The 21,833-nt window shown below is 36.2% G+C and overlaps 1 protein-coding gene across 3 annotated transcripts; it reads right to left on the reverse strand.

Annotated features, from left to right (window-relative positions):
• Positions 1-3,682: 3,682 nt before the first annotated feature.
• On the reverse strand, positions 3,683-17,455 carry LOC132035445 (proline iminopeptidase). Of its 3 annotated transcripts, none has more exons than XM_059425725.1 (11): positions 17,221-17,454; positions 16,507-16,688; positions 14,818-14,916; positions 14,636-14,746; positions 14,503-14,565; positions 14,277-14,370; positions 12,274-12,371; positions 11,532-11,633; positions 11,177-11,290; positions 5,138-5,212; positions 3,683-4,133 (listed from the first exon to the last, which is right to left on the reverse strand). In XM_059425725.1, the coding sequence occupies exons 1-11, from the start codon at positions 17,372-17,374 to the stop codon at positions 4,032-4,034; spliced, it is 1,194 nt and encodes a 397-aa protein (XP_059281708.1). In that variant the 5' UTR covers positions 17,375-17,454; the 3' UTR covers positions 3,683-4,031. The 3 variants fall into 3 exon arrangements, 2 of the variants coding, with proteins under 2 accessions (XP_059281708.1, XP_059281709.1); XR_009409251.1 differs by having other exon boundaries at positions 4,071-4,133; positions 11,139-11,290; positions 17,221-17,455; XM_059425726.1 differs by lacking the exon at positions 5,138-5,212 and having other exon boundaries at positions 17,221-17,455.
• Between the last annotated feature and the right edge of the window lie 4,378 nt (positions 17,456-21,833).

Genomic DNA, 21,833 nt, shown 5'->3' on the forward strand with positions numbered 1-21,833 from the left:
TGACGTAGTTTGTGAAGTTGAAAGAAAGAAACGTATTATTGTTGTATTCATTAAGTTGGAAGGTTTTGGGTTTCATAGTATGTTGTTTGAATTGTCTTGAATACTTTGTGGATTGTCCGGAATGTTCTTAAATCTTGTTTGGATGGTTGTTGGTTTGGTTGCTGTTGTTGATATTGGCCGAGTTGAAATCTCGGGGTTGGTGAATATATAGGGGAAATGCTGCCCAATTTTTGGTAGAAAAAGTAATGGTTTGGAGTTGGATTCTTTAGCGCGTATGACTAATGTTAGATGCCTATCGATGTTATTGTAGATTTTGAGCAGCCGAGGTTTGAGTTTGGATTAGCCTAGGAAGCAAACCAGGTATGTGAAGCTTACCCTTCTTTTCTTTTTGGCATGTCTTAGACGGAATTAAGGTATGATATAATTTGTGCCTCGGGGAAATTCCATTCGTAAATCTCGAATATATTTGTGAATCGTATTTGCTTGTGCTGTTGGCATCCTTAGTATAGTTAAGCTGTGGTTTGTATGTCTTCGATAAGGTTGAGTTTGGAATGTTGTGTAAGCAATTTGTATAATTTCCTTGATGTTCGTATCTTTAACGCGGCTGAGTTATGACCCTTATGTCTTTTGTAGGATTAAACTTTTAAGGTTTTCAAAGAGTTTTATTTTCAAAAGAATTTTGTTTTCAAAGGAGACTTGTTCTTAAACGACTCCGAAACTTCAAACGTCCGTAACTTTTGCATACGACCTCGAAACGCCCCAAAACATAATATATAAGTTCATAAGACATCACTCTCTCCCTACCCCTCGTAGTCGGGCTCGGACGGGGGTCGGCACCCGTCCGTGGGGCCCGCGGCCCTTCTATGCTACCTTTATGGATTTTTCGGAAAAATTAATATTTTCTTCACTATGATTATTTACTTATCTGTCGAGTTGGAAATAAGGGTTTTATGCCCATGATTTTGATGCGTAACCACGGTTTTCTGAAGTTCGGTTTGAAATGTCCCGGGCAAGATTCGGGAGAAAACTTGATTTGACTATGATTTTGATTTTCAAAAAAAAAGGGTTCGTTTTGATCATTCGGTTGAGTCTGTGATGATGTCTGGTATGCGTGTGGTTACTTACGATCTGTTCGTGCGTTTTGTATTACCTCTTTCACCGGATCCCGGCCGGTATATGATCGTGCGCACTATGATATATTCGAAGTTATCCGTGTTACGGTTCCGAGACCTCGCCATAGGGCCGGGTTCCGTTTATGAAGTTATCTTTGCCGTGATATGGCTTATGATGTGTTGTGATGATGTGTTGTGTTCGGGGATACGGAGATTTGAAATCTTCTCGGAGTTATCGTGTTGTGGCGCCGGATAGGGTGGCGACCACGTTCGTCCGCCGGGTCCTATGGACCGCATTTGATATGTGATGATGTGTGATGAGTTTGTTCTCCGATGATGAGTTTGATCACCGATGATGAGGGATCCCACATCGGTTCTTGTCATTCCATATGACGATTATGATGCGTTCGGTATGAGTATGCATGATTTGTGTGTCGGATGTAAGTACTTAGATAGTTGTGTTATTACGACTCACTTTTCGTACTTCCTACTTTAGTTATGACCTCGTTTGATGTATGCTATGCTTTACATGCTCAAGACATATTTCGTCGACCCCCTTTCTTCGGGGCTGCGTTTCATGCCACGCAGTACCCACGGATGAGTCGGTGATGCTAGCAGAAGATGCTCCAGTTGGATTGGCGAGCTCCATTTCCTCCGGAGTGCTGCCGAGTCAGAGTGCTTTGTATGGTGTTCGAAGTTATGATAGAGACTTTGCAGACAGTGTCGAGTGTGTGATATGTCGGGTCTGTTTGCAAGTGGCTGCGTAAGCCGGTGTGTTTGTATGTACTATGCTACCGATGTGTTTGGCAAGCGGCTATATATAAGTCGTTACGCCTTATATTACGTTATGCTTATATTGCGATTTTATTTGGTTTGAAAAAAGAGAAAAAAAAAAACGAAAGGCATATTTGTTTTCGGCCCTAAGTAAGGGTCGCCCATCACAAAAATTTTCATTACGTGTGTATGCTATGTTTACATCGTACCTTCTGTCTGCAACCAAGGAAGACTTCTCGGCTTCGAATTCTTTATTATAGTTGGGCTTGGACGGCACTATGTCTAAAGTCGTAGGCTCGGCTACGTTTTTTCCCTTCGGTTGAGTTACCAGTTTCGCTCCTTGAGAAGAAACCGAGAGAACGTCCTGGGAGGTGGTCTCGGTGTTGGCAGACATAATAGATGAAAAAGAGGTTGGAAATTTGATAAAGGTACCAAGTTAAGAAAGGAGGAACAATAATTGGAAGGGGAATCGAAAATGGTAATGGCAAGAAGCGTGACAACACTCTCAGTTGAAAAACAGCAGTCGAAAAGGGTTAAGCAAGTTCCTTGCAAACAGATTTAAGCAGCAAATATGGGAATTAAAATGGCTGAATCGATGAAGAAAATGAAGATGATGAACTAAGGGTGAAAAACAGAGGTAAAGAAGTGGAAATGAAGAAGTGAAAAGTGAAGAAAGGAAGGCGGTAAAGGCCTTATATAGGCATGGGTCATACGGCGGTTACAAATCCCGACCAACCGGGGGACGCCACGTGTCCCATAATTAATGAGACGTGATTTGAAAAGACGTGCATAACGGCGGTTGCAGAGATTGGCCGTTCGGGGTGTGACACGTGGCAGATGACAGAAGGATGTGACAATTGTTCCCGCCAAAATGAGAAGATAAGAACGAGCCAACGGAACCACCGGTTTTGTGATCCATCCACTTCCCGTTACTCCGGCAAAGCCTTAGTCCGGAAAGTGTGAGGACTATCTGTATACCGTAAAAATCGAGTTAGCGTTTGACCGGTGAGACCGGGGGCCGACAAAAGAAAGAAGGCAAACACTAGCGCTTGATCAGAAGAAGTTTGAAGAAAATCGTTTGGTCCGATTTATCCGGGGATAACTTCTTAGCGCAGTTGGTCCGGTTTCTCCATGGCCGAGTGATCCGACCGTTGGTCCTGGTTCATACATAGCCGAGTTAGTCGTGACCAGCCGGTTTCTTACGACCGTTATGATCGTGGCCGTTGGTCCAGAATCGCTATTCACTCGCCACGCGTGAAATCATGTTGTCACTGTTTCGATGGGGCCGTACGAGTGTCAGACCGTACGACCCAACCTTATCCATATTAGGGCTTCTTTATTTCTAAAAAGGCTTCATGATGATGAAGTGCCCATAGAGGAAAACTATAAATAGAGAGCACTTTCTTACTTTTAGGGGTTGGCTCTTCAGATCAAAAACATTGTATTTGAATATATATTGAAGCTTTCTCTCTTTCCCTCACTCTCTCTGACTTTGGTCCGCTTTACAGCTTTAAATACATAGAATTATATTTTCAATATTACACGGAAATATATATAAGTATCTTAGTTCAAATCCACGATATTAACATATTAGCCCGAATCATTAGCACATCGATTTACATACACTTACGTCATTTATAAGCAAATTTACACATACGTTCATCGTTTATCGAAAAATAGATTAAAGTGCCCACATATCCTATACCTCATTTACAAATTCAAATTATTACCTAATTTCGGGGTAAACAATCTCTATTTGTCTATTTCGTGTCCTTGATTGGAAATTGCACCTGCAATTCTCAATAATATTCCTCACATGAAATAGCACATCTTTAATAAATGGTGCAAGACTTTAGCTGCACCTACAATTTACATATGATGTCACAAATGAACTCTTCCAATTAGCCTCGTACAATAGCCGTACATAAAAAGGGAGAGAACTCACGGCATTGTTTTTAGGCAAACTTTTTTTCTTCCACATGTGTGGTGCTCTTAGTTCATCGACTAAGAGATGCAAAGCTAGAATACTGGACTACAAAGCATCTAAAATACCAACTCTCATGCATTATTATTCATCCTCTCACAAACATCGATGCCAACGTCTAATGCTTCAATGGAGCAAAGAGCTGTAAATTCAATGACCACTCACAAAGCTCCATTAAGGATGTTTTTCATTTTTTCATTAGCCGCAACAAGTTCTGCTGCTATTCCTGGTTCATTTGCCGAATGACCTGCTCCTGGGACAATCTATTATCACACAGCAGAAACTGTCAGTTGCCAATAATTTACAAGTCTAGATACATTGTCAATCATATTATGTCTATTATACATGGGGAAAAAATGTAAGCCCAAACCCCCAATCAAGCATGTACAAAAATTTAAGGTACGATATGACTGCATTTGCAAGGTGTAAAATCTTCTTTCTTTTATGAAAGCCTCGTTTCTTTAAAAATTAGTTTTCCCTGTAATAAAGAAAGCCTCATTCTTCAGCTATTATTTTTTTCTGGGTAATCTATAGTGCTAACAGTATCATCCAAATCCCTAGAGGTTAGTGGATTTAATCCATGGCCTTCCTAAAGGATAAATCCAAAAACCCATTGACTTGAACTCATTCCTAAAGTACATGTCTTGATTTGGATGAATTTTCCTTCCCTACACCCAAAATTACATCAAACTGCAGTTTTTTAACATGAAATTAATGTTTATTTGGTCTGAATCCCATCCCGACTCTTCATAGAAATCTCAAATCAATTAATATAGGCAAATCTACCAGTGTTATACCCAAAGGTCTTTTTGTTGTTTTATGTCTCAACTGCCAGTTTAACATAATTCTTCTACAAGCCCCTTTGGTATTTTTGTCCCATAACCTCTTCCCTTCAGTTAGGTTAAGAATTTTTTTTTAAAAAAAAAAAAACTCCTCCTCACGTTTAGTTGTGGGCAGATCTTTCTGGGTGTTTCTTCATTTTTGGCCCATCAGTCAAAATTAATTACGGGCGCTAGCCCAAATATACAACACATATATAATGATCAGGTATATTTATGTATACAATATGTATGTATATTTGTACTTAATATACAAAACATATACATTTGCCGGCTATTATTTTTTAGGGCGGCCCAAAAAGGTAATTACCCCATTTTTTGTCCCTGCTCGCCAGAGTCAACAGTGGAAGTCTTGTCTCAGAACCCCTTCCCTCCGAATATGTTGAATTACTAAATCTACTTAACTGAGGAAATCATTTGTCACTTACTATTAACTCTGCCTCTGGCCAAGCTTTATGAAGATCCCATGCTGACATCATTGGACAGCAAACATCATACCTTCCCTGAAGGTGTTATAAGATTTTTTTTTTTTTTGTAATTAGATTGTGCAAGAATACAATTTACGTCAAGTGCATGCAGAATATATAAGATTCAAGTTTAGTGTAGGGTCTTAAAGAGAAACATATTACAGAATATACATCTTAGATTGACAATATATAATGACAAGCAAACAGTCGAGCATAGTCACATCTGACAACTTGAAAATGCATGTTCAATTATTAGTTTCACAGTTGTCAACTGCACGTAGTGGTCCTAGGTAAAAACTCACAAGATAAACACATCAAGAAGCACTGTGGAAATTTAATGCACTTCCATTTTTTGCAACATATGATCAAGCCTTGACTAGCCCTTTACTCGTATGATCATTTAAACTGTACTAGTAGGTTATAGGGAAAATGAGGCAATGAAAATTATATTTTAAAAGTGAATAAATACCCTATTAAATATTAAAATCGCATAACTAAACTTCAGAAATCTGTAATTAAACAAAATCCCCTCCTTATATTGTTCCAGCGATCTCATTTCTATCATACTCTTCTCCTTCCTGCCCCTATTGGCATTTAACACACAGCTACTCACCATCCTGATCCTCATTACAACTACAAAAAACTCCTACTCCTTCCTCCTTCCTTCCGACCAACCCAAGGACCCATCATATTATGCAATCACGGCCATAATGAACAATAGCAGATTTCAGTAACTAAGTCATCATGATTAGACAGATGACTGATAACAAAATTTATGGTGGTGCTTTATGGTTCCAAACTGAAATGCTTGAGGAGATAAAGTTAGTGGCAGTGTATGGCAGTCATAATGGCACTTTGGATATATCCGAAAATTACAGGGGATATTTACAAGGTAGATTTCACTCGTTTACGGGACCAGTGTGAAAGGATTATTGCACTCTCTTACTTGAATGAATCAACATTTGTGGATGTTTTCCATTCAGGATTCTTTTATCTATATTTAAAACTACTGGATCAAGTACTTTGGCTTTTAGCCTTTGGAATCTGTGGAACCCAAGTCACTCGCCAACACTGAATCTCATTGGGACAATATTAGTCACTTAGTTAATTGAATTGCTTAAGTTCCATTGGCTTTAAAGATTAGTGGTCGATGCTGAGAGACTCCACAGCAGGTAGTGGAAAAAGTGGTCAGGCCAGGAGATATGTGATGTTAATTGTCTACCAATTCTAACTGTGATTGTAACAGAAAGAGTACAGTAAAAAGACCTCACAGAAAGATTTAGGGAGCTATTATGCCTCAAGCTAATTTCGTGACCACCTTCATGACAAGAGAGAATGAGATCTTTATAGGTGTTCAACAGTCAAGAATTATAAAATGAAGCACATGGATATCTCATTTTTTTCCAGGAGTTCAGCACATAGTCCTAGAAAAAGGAAATGTAGAATTTGAGAAAGAAGAAAAGGCTTCTTATGTATTTCAATGTCTTTACAGCGCATGCGAACGAGTATTTATAAAAGTGAATCCTAATTGATTAAGCAAAGACAATCAATTACAATAAAAGGAAATAGATTCCTATAATTACGCTAGGGGAAGAAAAAATAGAGTCCCCTAAAATCATGCCAATTAATGTAGCATCCTGACCCTTCTTTTTCAGTATATGAATCTTGTTCCTTGATTTGAGACTTCCCGTAAGTCCATTTGGTGTTTTGGGCCTTGTCGGGGTGATTCAGGTTAGGACCCAAGGGGTTCGGCGCATTTCAACATGTTGCAGATTTTTATTTTTTCTGGTGCAGCTGCTTTTGCGGACATAGGGTCGCAATTGTGAGACAACAAATGTGAAGGGGGGATCGCATTTTCGAAGTAGCCAAATTTTGGGAGCCATCATAATTGCGAGGCTGGCCTCTGCAATGAAAAGTCTTGTAGTATAAAAGTGGCTAATTACGGAGTTTTCAACATTCTTACTCAATTTCGGTTGAAGTGAGCTAATGATTGGAGAGGCAATCAAAGGGAAAATATCATATAACACCGAGGTAATGATTCTTTATCGATTTCTAATGATTTTACATGAATCTATAGTAGATTTAACCCCTAAATCATGGATCTGAAATGGAAATTTGGGGATTTTTGTCCTTTGTTTAAGAGAGTGAAATTGGGGGTTTTAATCATGGATCTGAATTTGGATTTAGAATCTACTTTTAGGTTTGGACCCGTAAGGTTATGGATAACCTGAAAACATAATCAATTTTGGATTTTGACCAAGGAGCTTGGTTTGACATATTGGTTGACTTCGACTTAGTCTAAAATTGTAATATGGATATCGTTTAATTCATCTAACCTCGTAGAATATATTTTTTAATAGATCGAGCTAATGTGATAGATCCAAGGAGAGGAAAGGTGGTTCGACAAGGCTAGAGTTGCTTCAGACAGAGGTAAGTTAAGGCTTTGACCTCAATGAGATTTTCTCAAATTGAATCTGTTTTATTATGTATATTTAGGGCCCTGTATATGTGAGGTGACGAGCATATATGCGGGAACTGGGGTTGCTATGCTATACGAGATATAGGGTGATTGTTATAAGCATCCTATCATGTCAGTATAATGTTATAGGCATCATTTATATGCTAGCATAACATTTGAAAGTACATGTATGTCGGATTAAATGATTTAAATTGCTCATATGTCTAACTATTTGCATATGTGAATCACATTATATACAAACAGTGCTATCAAAAGCAAAAAGTGCAGGAAAGCTCTAAAGGTCTATCGGGGCTTTAAGCGCAAAGCGCAAATAAAGAGTGGGCTTTAATTAAAAAAGGCGCAAATGGAGGAAAAAAATATAAATATATATATTTAGTCCAAGACTAATAATTATCAACATGAATAACAAATATATGGACAAAGAAATTGGAAAAAAAAATAACAATAAAGTGAATTATTAAATGTTTAGTGTCTCCTCTTCAAGAAATGCTCATTGACAATGAAAAGTATGTCTTAGAGCCTTGATGACACACACTGAAGCGCACATTAAGAAGCGAAGCGCTCAACATGTTTTGAGCCTCGCTTCAGGGCTTAAGCGCGCCTTTGACAACACTAATATACATGTGTTAAGCTGATGAGTCTAGTTTGATCCACGACTTGGGTGCCAACGGGTATTAGCTGATGAATTGGGTGCGATCCACGGCTTGGGTGTCAGCGGTTATGTTTTCACTTCATATGTACTTGAGCTGATAAGTCTGGTGTGATCTACGACTTGGGTGTTAGCAGATATGGCACGTGGATAAAGATTTATTCCTCATGAGTCAATGTATAACCCGGGGACCATATACTATGAGGGCAAGTTTATTGGCGCGGGGTGTGCTAGTGTTGAGTAAAGTTGGAGTCTTTATCAAGCATTTTTTATTTATGACTCATGAGCATGCATTTCACTTAAATGTCATGCATGTGCATATTTAATCATGCAGTAACTGTCATGCTTTGTTAGCTACCAGTGCACCCTCTTTTCTATCAATGTATTCTATTTTATAGCATCGGTTGTGAAAGTGAGTATTTTCAGTGTGATGATACTTACTTAGTACGCATTATTGTATCTACCTGCTTTCATCTTATCTCATGTCTTTAGAATTATGAGTTGGACATTTCTATGCTTTTGGGTATAGGATTTTATATCGTGTCCTACATGGAAAAGGATTTTAGAGTACTGTCTATAAATAGGGTTCAGTGTAATAATGTAAATTATGTGTCTTAATAATATTTCCCGAGTCTTTAATTCTCACATGGTATCAGAGCATTAGTGAGAAACATTTAGGGCAGAAAGATTAGTCGACGTGCCTTTTTCCCGGTGACTGTCCATATCTTATTTGGGTCATCTTCTTCTGCATCAGTGTTACGCGAAAACCAACACTGCCACAAGATTCGTCGTCACCAGCGACCAAACTCCAACCACATTTTCCAGCAGAAGACCTCGCACGCGCCGCCAGAAGTTAGGGTTCCGACAAATACGTAAATCCACAGGCCGGCGCGTGACACTGCTTTGACGTGTTTTCAAGCCGGATTCTTCTTCCATAGTGTCGTCCAGTGATTCCGAACCCATCCATACAGTTTTCTATAATTTCGAACACTGTTTTCCCGTCGACTTCAACCTCTAGTTTTTTGGCTCTTGGTACTCGCTTGGTGATTCCGACCGAAGCCCAGGACTTTTTCAATAGTTTCAACAACCAGATTTACAGATCTGGTCATATGTTTGATTCTTCTGTTTTGTTCTATTTCGTACCAAAACAGGACACCCTATCCTCCCCCTCTTCCCCTTACCAACATTACTATTACTCCCTCCGTTTCAATTTGTTTGTCTTGTTTTGACTTGGCATGGAGTTTAAGAAAGTAAGGTAGACTTTTCAATCTTGTGGTCTTAAACTAAAGATATGTAGAATGTACCAAGATGCCACTTAATCTTGTGGTCTTAAACATGTCATATGGAAAATTGGAATAAAAGAGTTGCCATAAATGGAAAGAGGCAATCTATTTTAAACGGACTAAAAAAGAAAGTAAGACAAACAAATTGAAACGGAGGTTTTTCTATCATTATCTTATTCTTCAAGTTTATTATTATTGTTGTTTCTTTTACTTTGGTTATCTTTGCTATTTTTGTTGTCAATACTTTTCTTTTCTTCGATACTTTCATCATAGCTTTTTACTCTTGTTTTTTTCAAACTTACTTTGAAAAACACTTTTCCTGAGCTGAGGATCTATCGAAACAACCTCTCTACCCCACAAGATAGGGGTAAGGTATGTGTACACCCCACCCTCCCCAAACCCCACTTGTTGGATCACACTGGGTATGTTGTTGTTGTAACATCTATCTGTTTAGCAGTATAATCAGCAGTTTGTGTTATATGTGTATCTTATTTGATATTGTGATTTAGATGCTTACTTGTATAACTGTTTTATACTTGTTAAAGCTTTATTATGTCATTATGCATTATAGTTTTCAAAGCTTGTCCCAAGGGTAAGACAGGGGCGGGTCGAGAATCTTACTGGGTCATTTTGACTCATCGGACTGGGGAAACCCTGAATTACCCGTGGTGCACTTGCGGGAAACTCCTTGCCGAGGGCCTGTGCACCCCCGGGATTAGTCGGGGCTCAAAGAGACTCGGACACCCGGTGCTTAATCAAAAAAAATTAAGGGCGACATAGTTGTTGCTGAGTTGCTCGTCCAGTTCTATAGTTGAGGTGAGCCATCCATCAGTAAGTGGAGCCGTCAGCTCCTATCTTACTTACAGTCAGTCTTTATTTCATTTTGAGTTGCGTCTAATATCGTGGTATCGTAGATTCTTCGTTGCTCCGTGACACAAAGATATTTGGGATTTACGGATTCTCCCTCAAATTTTTACTCATTTTCAGATATTTATTACGAGAACGTTTTACATTTAATATTTAGTATTGCTTCTGCATATTTTTCACAGCACAGTCGGGTACGCGTAGCATTGATAGTAGCTCGTTGGGTACCGATCACGGCTTAAGTGCCAGATTTGGGTTGTGCCAGAGTAACACTGGCAACCATTCATCCCCTACCATTATTTCTTTGTTGATAACCGTGGTGTCGAGGCCAGCTAGTGCGCACCTCGACTACTTCAACAAGATACCTGCCGCCTCCCATCAGCAACAGGTACCAAGTAACTCTGTCCACCAAGGCTAGGACAAATGGAAGAGAACATCTAGTGTTTTTGTCTCTGCTGGGATTTGAGCCTGAGACCTCATAGTTCTCAACCCACTTCATTGACCACTAGGCCACACCCTTGAGTCCTCAATCACATTTTTTCACAAATCGATCTATCTGGTAAATCTCATCTATCACTGGGAAGAAAAGTAAGTCTTCTGGAAGTTTTATGTCTCCGGAAAAGGCCTTCTTGTATTGGGGGAGTTTTGAACTTTGAGAAGGCAATGCAAAGCAAAAGCAGAATTTACCTGAACAATTATTGTTTTGATATGCTTCAAGAATTTACCTGAACAATTATTGTTTTGATATGCTTTATCTTTTCAACATTATCTAGAAGGAAAGAATCTGAAGAGAAGAATCCCTTGTTGATAAAGTAGTGGTTCTCAATCCTTGCAAATGCCTGAACAAAACAAGATGCGTTGATGTTATATAATGAATGATAACAATCTCTTTGACTATAAATAATTGATCACGTTGAATTTCCAAATATATTGTAATTTCAAGTTCTCAGCAGATAAAAGAGATACGGAAAACAGTAAAACTGCAGCTCTTAGATAGAGTTTAAGAATATAGATGCAAAAGAACAATGCTTTAAGGGGAAGGTCACCCGGATACCACATGCACTTCATAAATGTACTCACCAAGGAGAAATCATCATCATCTCCTCTCTTTATGTTCTCTTCATTAGGGAGAAGATGAGTGGTCATCATTTCCCATTTAGTCCATGCCCTAGCTGCTGCATACTAAAACATTTAAGAACTTGAGACAAACAAACATGTATTTTTTTGAGCATGCTGACAAACAAACATGTATTTTAATGTATTAAATAGTATTATAGCAATATGTGGAGTTGATTTGATGTTCTGGAGGCAATAGGATCAGAAACTGTCACGGACAGTGTCTGCAGACAAAAACCGATGTCATATATTCTTTGCTGCCTATCATATTAAAATCCTTTGTGCTTCCAACTTTGCTATCATATCTTTTCACGAGTCTTCTTAAAACTATGAAGCCACCTAATCTTGACTTCTTTATGAAAAAAGGAGCATGGTGGATTATGTGCGGTAGGTATGAGTACTTCAAACATTCTATCTTAAGAACAATACTTGTCTGGTGCTAACAAAGGAATAAAAAGAGCTTCTACCATTGTTGAGAAAAGTAAAACTAAGTTATACAGAAAGCACAACACCTGCATGTTTTGTTCGAAAGTTTCAGGGGTTGTGTAAGTGAAACATCAAGGATATCAAACGGAAAAGAGCAAATAATTAATTTTTTCTTTTTTAAACCTTTCCTACCTACCTTTAAAAGAGGATATTTTAACATATTCAAAAATCTTGAACAATAAAAGAAAATTGGACATGCAATGAAACAGCAACTTCTTACCTGTGTTTCTAGGTTATTGGAATTTAATCTCTTGTGGTAAGCCTCAACAAAACACTTCCTTTCTTCCTCTGGAATCAGATCTCTGAATGGCTCCCAAGCTGTAACAGATGACAAAAAAAGTGGCGTTAACTTTGAAAACCACATCTGCAGTCCCATTAAACAACCAACCAAGTGAAAACAGCACCTCAATCAGATCTACGCGCTTATCAGTGTCCCAGGTTTAGGTAAGCAATTAACCACTTAATACATGTGCTTAAACAGTTTGAGTAAGCCATCTGCTTACTTGAAAAGATTGGTTAAAAGAAGCGCCTCAGACCAATCACAACTTTGCCAGAAATTGCAAAATTAGACATATATTCTGGAGAATGCATTTCATTTGTAGACTTGAAATAGTGAACTGCCTAAAACATTGGCTTTCAAGTGAGTATTGCAAAGATCCACAAGTAGATATAGAAGTTGTTCGTCATCTTCACATGGAAAAATCAAATAGGAACACCCGTGCCAAATTCTCATACTTTTATATCCCATGTCCAATTCAAGTTCATATATAATAAAACTAGTGTCAATTGGCCCGGGCTCCAAACTACATTAAAATTTATATTTACAACCTTTTTTTTGTTTTTTTTTTCTACTCTTGTTTTTCTTTTCTTTTTGTAACACTATATTTTAGTTGTAAAGGTAGTTCGACAATTTCTCAATGTTTCTTAAATAGTGTATCATATAAAAGTTTTTGTAAGTTAGAAAACAACATTTTTCTTAGAGTATATTTAGACTTCCTTTTTATTTTCAAACAAATACCTGCACCAAAGTTACGTTCTGCCTCTTTTTGTTATACTGAAATTTTTGGGGTTAAAGTTTTTAATGATTCAAATTGAGTTTTACCTTGTGTTGGATTAACTTGTTTATTTTTTTCTCAATTAAACTTATATTGACTAACCCATTTTTGAGAAAAAATAAAATATTTATGGTATTTCAGTAATATCAAAAATAATTGATGCTACAAATTGTTGTATAATAAAGTCAATGAAGTTAACTTATAAATTAAAATAGCATTTAAAATTAAATAAATAAAAGGCTTGATATGACGAAATACTTTTGTAGATGTTCCTTCAAATATACAAAAGGAACTGAAAAGTTAATGAAATTATTTATTTTTCTTACTTTAATCTTTCCTTTTCCTAAAAAAAAGCATGTTAAAACATTATGTGTTTTATTTTTTCTTAATTTAATTTATTTTTAAAAGAAGTTATATTTTAATTTCTCAAAACTATGTAATTACTTTTCTCAAATATTTTTAGCTATATATAAAAATAATTTTTAATTTAATAATTAAGCATGTACTAAGGTAGAAAGAGAATGTTACGATAACTTTTTTACTTGTCTATAATAAATTTTATACAAAAACAATAATTTGAAACAAGTTTAATAATCATTTCCACATAAAAGAAAGACAACAAACTTTTTGATCAATTTTAAATTTGGTTGAATAAATAGATTTTTTTGTAGTGTCACTATTACCTTTTCCACATCATCACTCCTTGTAGCATTAAAGAAGCCCATATAGTTATTCAAATTTACCAAAATAGGTGAGAACTTGCAAGGTAATTAAAACTTCAATTAGGGGTAAAATGGATAAAAACATTTAAATTTGGTTGAAAAATAGATTTTTGTAGTGTCACAATCACATTTTACACATCATCACTCTTTGTTGTATTAAAAAGCCCATATTGTTATTCAAATTTACCAAAATAAGTGATAACTTTTAAGGTAATTAAAGCTTCAATGGGGGTAAAATGGACAAAAAAAGTTATGTGAGGACTACAAAAGTTGGGGATTCTCCCTTATATATATTAGTAACCGATACATTCCAGCAGCAGATGAGATAGTTTACACTTTTCAGATTCTACTACAACTCAATACAGCTTTGCACTAGGTACAGTTGGTTGGTCTCCCTTATCCATTATGTACTCAATCATATGCATGCATGAAATTCAGAAGCTTACCATCAGGGTATATTGCAGCAGCTCCACCCTCATAAAACCAATCAATTTCTTTCTTCCGCAACAAAAATATCCCTCTAAGAATGATACCAGTAACCTTTAAGAGAAAGGCCATTTCAAATCTTTAGCAATAACGCAGATTTAACATAATATTGGGAACAGAATCTATCACTTCCTCCTAACAAGTTTGAACTACAAAACTTGAACTTAAAGATAATTACTAGTAGACCTTGTCAGGATGTGACATGCTGTATGTAAGAGCGAGAGTGCTTCCCCATGAGCCACCAAATACCTGCAAACTCACACCTATGAGAGATTAATAAAGTACCATCGACCTAGCAGTCACAAAAGCCGATCTGCACCTGCCATTCCGGAATCTTTAAGTGCTCTCTTAATTTTTCAATATCCCCAACGAGATCCCATGTTGTGTTCTCCTCCACGCACGCATGAGGCTTACTTTTACCTGCACCTCTCTGGAAGATACCAATGTTTTCATTTGAAAAGCACAAAGTGCATGAATTAGCACTTAGTTAATAATATCTACCTGATCAAATAGAATGATTCGGTAGAAGACAGGATCAAAGAACCTCCTGTTATTGGGTGAAGTCCCACCTCCAGGGCCTCCATGGAGAAACACTACTGGCTGCAAATATGGAACATTTCTTCAAAATGATTACACATTAAAACATCTTTGCTAAAGTAGCAAAATAACGTCGGTCATGTGCTTCAAATAATGACGCGCAAAGTGATCCCAACAAGAAGCGATCAATCTTTTGAATCTCAACTTTGAGGAGTTGGGATAACATCGGAATTATTGTATACTGGAGGCTGAAATTAGAAACTTCCATTGAAGAGAAGCGAATGAAAGGCTTCGTAGAAATTCTTGTAGATTCAAGAATGAAGTTTTTTTATTCTGATAGTTTCTGTGATTACATGGATTATATCTATTTACACAAATACCTCATTGATTTCCGCTACTATAAAACTAAATTCATATATGTTTGGTATTTTTTAATTTCATATAAGTCGTGAGCTTCGGTTCAAAGGAGCATGCACTTCGCTACCCACTTTTCCCATCAAGGTCTACAAATGTTGATGCTTTTCAACGCTTTTCGCTTTTAAAATCATTGTCTGATACTGCATTTCCAAATTTCCAAAAGGCTATGTTAGAATAGACGAGCAACCTTAGAACATAAAATGGCCACCTAGTAGGAACCTCTGGAGCACTAACCCTAGCAAGTTGCAAGTTAGCTAGATCTTGCCAAAAATGTAGTAAAACTCAGACTTGTTTGATTTTCCAAGTCGGGATGCGATAATATGTTATTTCAACGAAGTCTGGATTTCAGAAGAAATAAAACAAGGATAAATTACCAAAAACATAACAATGACTAGAAACTGAAGGGGATATACTTGATAATTGTGTAATAGACACACATTTGAAACATTCGGGTGTGTAACAGGGATTTGGGGCATAACCTCAGGGGGCGTTTTATGTATTAAGCCATAAGCATATTGAATGTGTCGATCCATTTTGTGATGAACATTTGACCATAAATACATTTTGTGTTTGAACATACTCCTTTGTCAAGGCTTTGAAATATATAGCAATTCTTTATGTGGAGTTGTGTTGGGAAATGATTAGGAGATTTTAAAGTTGAGGAAAATCTGAGCAAAAAGGATATTGATGAATGCTCTTGTGAGCCTTTGGATAAATGATGAGCGTTCTTGTGAGCTTCAGGATTATCTTAGGGTTATCTTAGTTCTCTCCCATGACCTCTCTTGGATTGCTACCTTGCCAGGTAATTCATGAGTTCATTTCCTTTCTCCCAGGGACGGAGGGAGTAATTGATTGTTAATTTGGTTTGTATTAAGTTAATTTTTGTGGGATCGCTAGTTGCATTCATTACTTGATTTGATCCCTTTTTTCTTCTATCCTTCATTAGTGATTGTAGTAGAGATTTCAGGGGTTTAACTAGTTCATAGTAAAGTTCTTGTTATTCCATACCCTAATCCCTAATCTACCTATCCTTTTATTGCTTTCTACACCGATTTCAAGATGTTCTTGAAGGGTCGAGTAATTCGTACTCAATTTATCTGAGCCTTCCTGGGTTGTTATCACTTATAATTTTACTACTCGATACCGGCTTGACAATCAGTTTGGTTTCATTCAAGAGGATGAGTAGATACTGTTCCAAAGCCAACATAACCAGAAACTGGGAAAAAAAGAACTCACATGGCCATTAGGATTTCCAGACTGTTCCCAGTATATAGTATGAAGGTCCGAAACTTTAAAAAACGCAGTAGAATATGGCTCTATAGAGGGGTATAAATTCTTGTTCAATTCAGGAAATTCTTTCTTCAAATCCATTTGTTCCACGCGAAGATTTTCAGCACGTAAGAATAACTTGTTCCTCCCTGGAAAGTTAACACAATTCATGAAACGACTGATCCATCTATATGAAAAACACTATTTCTTTGATATTGAATTAAGCAAAATCCAAAGAAAAACAAATAGAATGAAAAAGGCTGTATATGAGCAAATTCCACACAAAGTATGATAAATCATTTTTCTATATTTTCACATTTCAGTAGCTCAATTATCATGTACAGGATCAGCATCATGTTTTCTGCAAAAATCTTGGCATAAAGATTTTGATTTTGGAGCAGAAAAATAGAATATTTACCCATCTACTCATTATCCCGTAGTTTCACTTTTGAGTCCCTTAGTATTCATCTAAAAGGAAAAAAGAAATATATTTGTGCACAAGTATCGGCGCACAGATATTGATTTTGAAAAGTTGATGATAGAATAAAAAGTATTGCTAATAGACATGTAACCAGTTTCCTTCAGTTTCACATTTCAGTCCCTTAAGTTAAAACATAACCTAGTTCGGCGTGTAGATATTGATTATGAAGAGTCGATGGAGGGGAGAGAGAGATGATTTACCTGAGATGGGGTTGAGGAAGATGGAAGGAGGAAGCCTTGGCCTTGGCCTTGGCCTTGGGGGTTGTAGTGAAGTAGACGAAGAGGCAGCAGCCAATTGACCGAAATTGCACGGAGGAAATAACGAGGGAGCCCCCATAGCACCTGATACCTTCATTCCCTAATTTCCTCAATCACTTGGTTTTCCTACAACCGAGGGCAAATGTCATCTCTTTACACACTAAATGACAAAAATGCTCTCTCACCACAACCCAAAACATCCGAATATTATAGAGAAAATTACACTGTATATTCATTGGGATAATAATACTATCAAAATTAATCCATTTTTAAAATTCTTATAAAAAATGACCCAAACTTTTCTCTCTCTCACTCTCTCTCGCTCTCTCTCTGCCTTTGTATATATGTTTGTATATGTTGATATATATTGGTATAAGTGTCTGTATATCTTTGGTATATGTTGGTATAAGTGTCTGTATATATTTGTATATGCCTGTATATGTTTGTATATTTTGGGCTATTTTTCGTAATGTAAGTTTTGAGCTATTTTTTTGCAATGTAAGTGACTAACTTGTATATTTCTAAAAAAATTCCAATATTATATTATAATTATATATTACTATATATAATAAGGTCAATCCAATGATTTTTGTAATCCTTAGTTGTATCTCAACTATTTAGTTGAGCATCTTGCTAATCAAAAGAAGTGTTCTTTCAAATTTATCCTTGTACTTGCTATTTATTGCATAATATACCAAAGTATATTTCAAATAAAGCAAGACACTTCCAGACCTTTTTGGTAATTACATGGCCCCTTAGTTCAACTTTTTGCAAGTGAAGTATGTAGCATGACATTTTTTGTGTCATATAAATAGCCCTATTTTATTTCTTTATTACTTAGGTTGCCACTTTCAATTTGGAAAATATAAAAAAAAAAAATTAAGACTCTTTAGAATGCTTAAAAAGTTGTAAATGGTGATGATGTCATCTAAAAGAAATAACTATCCACAAAGACAAAAATAATATAATACTAATAACTTTGAAGACCTCATTCGGTATTGAAAGAGAATTCTTTAAATAATATTTTCAGTATATAAATTCTAAGATTATAATTAAATTTCTCTTGATCTATCTTTTATTTTGAAAATATAAATTTAGGCATGATATTATAACATAATTTTGTATAGTAGGTGAAAAAAAATCAAAATCAGTCCTTTAGAAAAATAAAAGCGAGAACAAATAATTATTTTAGCTACGTTATTGTATTGAGACATGATTTAATTATTTAAATTTAGTTGATCCTAACTTTCTTGAGAATGATAGCAGAGTAATAATATTATCATTGACGTAAAGTTTACAAATTAATATTCCACTTAGACTTCAAGAAGAAAGGGGGGGAATGTTATTTTCTCACATGCATTTTTTGAAAGAAAAAAGAAAGTTTAAATTAAGAAAAGTAGCTACTTTTTATATTTTAGATCTATATGATTTAATTAGAATTAGAATATACTAACATCAGTACAAAGTGTCAATTTCTTAAATTTTAAATTTTGTCTTATTTATAAGTAAGTTCACTAATTCCTCAACAAAAGAATAAATATAGAATGTATAGTTTGATACTCTTCTTGAACCAGATAGTTCATAAAACATGGTTGTTACTAATCGCGCATATGTAAATCGCAAGTCCTTCTAGCAACCTTTTTTTTTTTTTTTAGATTTTGCACTAAAGTATATTATGGTATCAAAACTTTTCAAGAATTATTATATTAAGATCTCTGAAATAAAAGAAAAAACACTTTACATTTTATTCAATTTGCTTAATTAAGATAGGGCTGTAGGAGAATAAAAGGGAAAGTGATGTAACTGTGCCTACTAAGTGGGCAGCTCCTTAATCCCATATTTGCATTTATTTTTAATAACTTTCAACTTTTTAACAAATTTGTAACTTTTGAAGTTTAATTTTGTTATTTATCTTTTCTAACTCTTAAACCATTGGTATTTTACCTAAACATCGACTTTTACAGTGATATGAGATCTTTTTAAGAAAATAAAGCAACAATTTGTGATGAAGAAATAAAAGGATCATTCTATATATCGAAATGTTAGTTGAAATAATATACTCTTCGTCCTAATTTAAGTGTTTTTTTTTTTTTGTGGCATGTCCCAAAAAGAATGCATCTTTCTATATTTAATAAGTTTTTAAATTCCAAAATTCTACATGTCAAGTTTAAGACCACAAAATTCAAAAGTTTTATTTTATTTTTTAAACCTCGTGCACAGACAAATTAAGACACTTAAATAGGAAGGGAGAGAATAGAATTTTTTTCTGAACCATTGTGAAGAAAAGCAAAACTAAATGGTCGACTACTCTTATAGTCAGTTTTTTTAAAAAAATATTTTAAATACATCCAACTATATTTGTTTACCATGTATCAAATTATCTCTTTTCTAATTTAAACTATTGTGGAATTTTCTGCCTTAATCTTGGGCCCAGGCTCAGCACAGGCTTCCCGGTTTGTAGTCCTCACAACCTCTAAATTTTTATTTTTGCTCCTATTTTGGCCTTTGTTTACATAGTTAACTCTAGGCAAACTTACATGTCACGACCTATTTTGCCTAAGCCGTGCGGACACTTACCTTCCCACCTCGGTAAGCGAACCCTCAACCCAACAATGAATAAATACACAAAAGAATGAAATTAAGCAACGGAATAGAATGAATACGTAAGTCTCTCTCTCTCTCTCTCTCTCTCTCTCTCTCTCTCTCTCTCTCTCTGTATATATATATATATATATATATATATATATATATATATATATATTCTAAATACATCCAACTATATTTGTTTACCATGTATCAAATTATCTCTTTTCTAATTTAAGTACATGTTGTGGAATTTTCTGCCTTGATCTTGGGCCCGGGCTCAGCACAGGCTTCCCGGTTTGTAGTCCTCACAACCTCTAAATTTTTATTTTTGCTCCTATTTTGGCCTTTGTTTATATAGTTAACTCTAGGCAAACTTACATGTCACGACCTATTTTGCCTAAGCCGTGCGGGCACTTACCTTTCCACCTCGGTAAGCGAACCCTCAACCCAACAATGAATAAATACACAAAAGAATGAAATTAAGCAACGGAATAGAATGAATACGTAAGTCTATATATATATATATATATATATATATATATATATATATATATAATAGTAGCGGAATAATGATAACATCCCGTGGTCCGGTCCGAATAACACAAGAGCATCTAAAAGGGAAATAATACAAATCTAGAATACTAATACATAAAGTGTCTATGTCTCTAAATAGAATAGGAGATAAAGATAGAAAAGTCTATCATTGCAATACAACACTAAACATCTCAATCAAGTCATAATGCAAAGCAAACATCTCGAATCTCCCCTATATTGTCACGACCTATATTGCCTAAGCCATGCGGGCACTTACCTTCCTACCTCAATAAGCGAACCCTCAACCCAACAATGTATAAATACACAAAATACTGAAATGAAGCAACAGAATAGAACAAATACGTAAGTCTCACGATATAGATATAGAAGTAGTAGAATAGTGCGGAATAATAACAACACTCCCAGGGTCTAGTCTGAATAACACAAGAGCATTTAAAAGGGAAATAATACAATCTGAAATACTAATACATAAAGTGTCTATGTCTGTGAATAGAATAAGACATAAAGATAGAAAAGTCTTCAAGGCAGCGGACGACCATGCTCACCCTGGAGACTCGAAGAGGAAGCTGAAGCGACTATCAGCCACGCGTCACAGAAGTGGATCCAACCTGATACTCTGCATTCATAAAAGAATGCAGCAAGTGCAGGTCAGTACAAACAACAGTACTGGTAGGCATCATCAACCAACTAGGCATAGATAACACAACTCAGAAAATAAACAGATAAGCAAATAAACCAACAAATACAAGTCAATGTAATCAAATCCAAGTATCCGTCATCGCCTATGTAAAGCATCTGATCCCAAATGTGCCAAGTCCGAACATATCCAATCCAATCTAATCCAATCATCGCAATACAACACCAAACATCTCAATCAAGTCATGATGCAATGCAATACAGTAGTGTATGAATACAATGCAATGCCAAGCAAATGTGATGTACACATGTACTCCGGACGGAAATATCGACGTCTCGGTAGCACAACCCAGCGTGACTCGTGAAGTCTAAGTGCCACCCGTCCTGGATCTTTGCCCAATAGACAGACGGGACCCCGGATCTTTGCCCACGGGGGGTTCTCACCGGCACCACCCTGGGGGACCCGCGGAGTCCATGCACTATCAACGATTCCGGAACTAACATCGGATATCGGCCATGCAATCAACGATTCCGGAATTGATCATCGAACATCGGACTTTCACGTCACTCAAGTAAAAGAGTTTTATCAAGTATCCATTTCACTCAATCAATGATTCCGGGATGAACATCGGACATCGGCCTCTCACGTTACTCAAATAAAACTGAGCCTCGCTCATCAGTGTTTCATCAATGCCATCAATATCTCAACAATGTATCATGAAAATGAGAGTGCGTGCAATGCATTTATCAACATCAACAATTATGCTCAATATCACAAG

This window comes from Lycium ferocissimum, chromosome 10, assembly GCF_029784015.1.
Source record: "Lycium ferocissimum isolate CSIRO_LF1 chromosome 10, AGI_CSIRO_Lferr_CH_V1, whole genome shotgun sequence".
Taxonomy (NCBI): domain Eukaryota; kingdom Viridiplantae; phylum Streptophyta; class Magnoliopsida; order Solanales; family Solanaceae; genus Lycium; species Lycium ferocissimum.

Coding starts and splice junctions, on each gene's coding strand:
- LOC132035445 (XM_059425725.1), bottom strand. CDS start 17,374: ATGAAGGTATCAGGTGCTATGGGGGCTCCCTCGTTATTTCCTCCGTGC. Junction 14,566..14,635: donor TAAAGATTCCGGAATGGCAG/GTGCAGATCGGC, acceptor GTGAGTTTGCAG/GTATTTGGTGGCTCATGGGG. Junction 11,634..12,273: donor CCAATAACCTAGAAACACAG/GTAAGAAGTTGC, acceptor TAAATGTTTTAG/TATGCAGCAGCTAGGGCATG.